Genomic DNA, 2232 nt, shown 5'->3' with positions numbered 1-2232 from the left:
TGAGCTCTTCAAAATACTGTTGCATTGAAATTTTATGCTTTGGTGGGTCCTGATAGGAGCCTTTTCCTTCTAGCACTTTTTCTATGTTTTCCTTGAATTTTTTGTCCTCCTGTAGAAATTGTACAGAGTTTTCGTGCTGTTCCAGGAGGGTTTCCATTTGCTGATAAAGCTGTCCAGAAGCTTTGGCCTCGTTTGAGATTACCTGCAGTTTCTCCAGTTTTGTAGAATAGTCATGGTGTAACTTGGATTGCAGTTCAGCCATTCGGTACCATATGCCCTTCAGCAAACCCATTCCAACTGTGTCAATCATTACCTTGGTGTCTGTAGCACCAGCTGTTAGCTCATTAGTCAGCTTTTCAGTTTCCTGTGTGAAATAAATTAATGAAAAGTTAGTATTGCATCATAACCGTGTCTCCAAGTAGTGTTCAGGGTAGGTAAATGCACTTTTAACTTTCAAAAAATATTTTATGTCAATACACATTATAGGCTGTGTACTTTCTACAATTTTGGCAGCTGTTAGTGCTCAAAGCCAAATGAAAATATAAATAATTGTAAATGCATTTTGAAATGTTTTGCTATTTTGTCTCTAGGTTAGCAAGTTACCTGAACTGCAGGGTGCTTTTCAAAATAGATCTCTTAAAATGTCTTTTCTTGGGAATGTGATTTGTTTTCTTTAGGAACCTGTGGCAACTGTGTGCTGTGCTCAAGCCTTCGTTGTGGAGGTAGCACCAAGGTGAGCAGAGGAGGGAACTAGCAGTCAGTTCAGTGAGAGAAACTGTATAAATTGTTTGGGTTTGCAAGTTTTTTTCAGGCGAGATGTGGCCTACTTGCTCTTCATGTACTGAGAATGAAAAGGCTACTGGTATTTCCGTAACCCTTTCACTAGGGGAAGCTGGGAATAAAGCTGGGCTGCAGCTTTGCCAAGGTTAGTGCATCAGTGAAGTCACATGAGACACAGCAGCACTTCTGGGAAGGTGGGATCCCCTGCCGATCAGCAAGGTGGGAGCGGAGTAGCGTGTTAACTGCACTGACCAGGACATGAGCATATCCAGGTGATGTCTGCATGTCTTTCAAAGAATAAGCCATCTACTTTGAGACTTAGGAACTATTCAAACACACGATACCTTTGGATAAAGATAAGAGTAGTAAGGTGCCAGTTTTTTCCACCAGCTCTTAAGTGCCTCCTTGCAAGCCCACTTATCTAGTAAAGGCATTGGTCACAAGGTATTCTGCAGGAATATTTGTGCTCTGTACATGTGTTACTGCAAGTATTTGGGATGGCAGATTGCATGTACTGCATGTTCTTTGCAGAGAACAGCAGTTAAAATTTGCAAGCCCACATCCAGTAATATGTCTTGGTATGTTTCTTCATCTACTTAATGAACATTAACAAATTTTGAAGATGTGAGAAAAGCTTTGGTATTCAAAGCTCATGTTATAACTAGGTGAACAAAAGACAAAGAGCCAGTTTGGCCAGGCCTATAATACAATCTAAGTAAGGATTAAAATATGTTCTTATTCTCCTCCTGCTAAGCCATTTTATCTTGTATATCCTAAGCCTCTCTTGAAAATCTACAAATTGACTGCCTACTGTCGGAATCAAAATGCAGCTCTCTAATCTTCTGTCAAACATCCAGGGATCATGTGATTTTGTTAGTATCATCTCAGATGAGTCACTTGTACCTTCCTAGCTTCTTCAGATTTCTTGTGAACTAAGTGTAATTTTTTTATAAATGCTTTTTTTCTTGCATTGTAAGCTTCTGATACTTTTGCAACATTGGTCCTTGTGTTTTCCAAAGAGTTTACAGATTGCACATATTGGCTCATCGTCAGTCAGGCACATCTGAGGGAGAAAAAATACACAAGGAGAGTTAGTATCTATGTATAAGCAAAATAATCCAAGTAATTTGTTGGTCTGTCTGTTGTTAGGTACTGTTACAAGTGCCAAAACTGAGTGTTGCTGGTGAAGCTGCAGTGTTTGTCTTCCAAACCAAGATTGCTGTTATGCTGTGTTTGCTCTGTTGGCATTTGCAGTACATGATACGAATTTTGCCAAACCACGTGCCTTTTAGTTGCTGAGTAAAAAAAGTGTACTCCCTTCCTGTATGTCATGTGAATTTTGATATCAGATGGTATAGGGAAGTTTCACATTTGATATACCATATTATTGGACCTTAGAGTACACACAGTACTTTGTATTTTGCATCTTGGTGATACGTAGTGCTAGATACC

At 39.4% G+C, this 2232-nt stretch overlaps 1 protein-coding gene across 1 annotated transcript; it reads right to left on the bottom strand.

Moving 5' to 3' along the window:
* Positions 1–4: 4 nt before the first annotated feature.
* LOC109279783 (E3 ubiquitin-protein ligase Midline-1-like) lies at positions 5–1843 on the bottom strand (the record flags this gene model as incomplete). Its single annotated transcript, XM_019474647.1, is given in 3 exon segments — positions 5–364; positions 1684–1780; positions 1782–1843. Coding segments are annotated over 3 exon segments (519 nt in total), but the record flags the coding sequence as incomplete, so codon positions are not given.
* Positions 1844–2232: the final 389 nt, after the last annotated feature.

The sequence above is a fragment of the Aptenodytes forsteri genome, unplaced genomic scaffold (assembly GCF_000699145.1).
Source record: "Aptenodytes forsteri isolate BGI_AS27 unplaced genomic scaffold, ASM69914v1 C13754595, whole genome shotgun sequence".
NCBI classification, from domain to species: domain Eukaryota; kingdom Metazoa; phylum Chordata; class Aves; order Sphenisciformes; family Spheniscidae; genus Aptenodytes; species Aptenodytes forsteri.
Note: the sequence above shows the minus strand (reverse complement) of the source record. Positions and strands in the feature narration are given on the sequence as shown.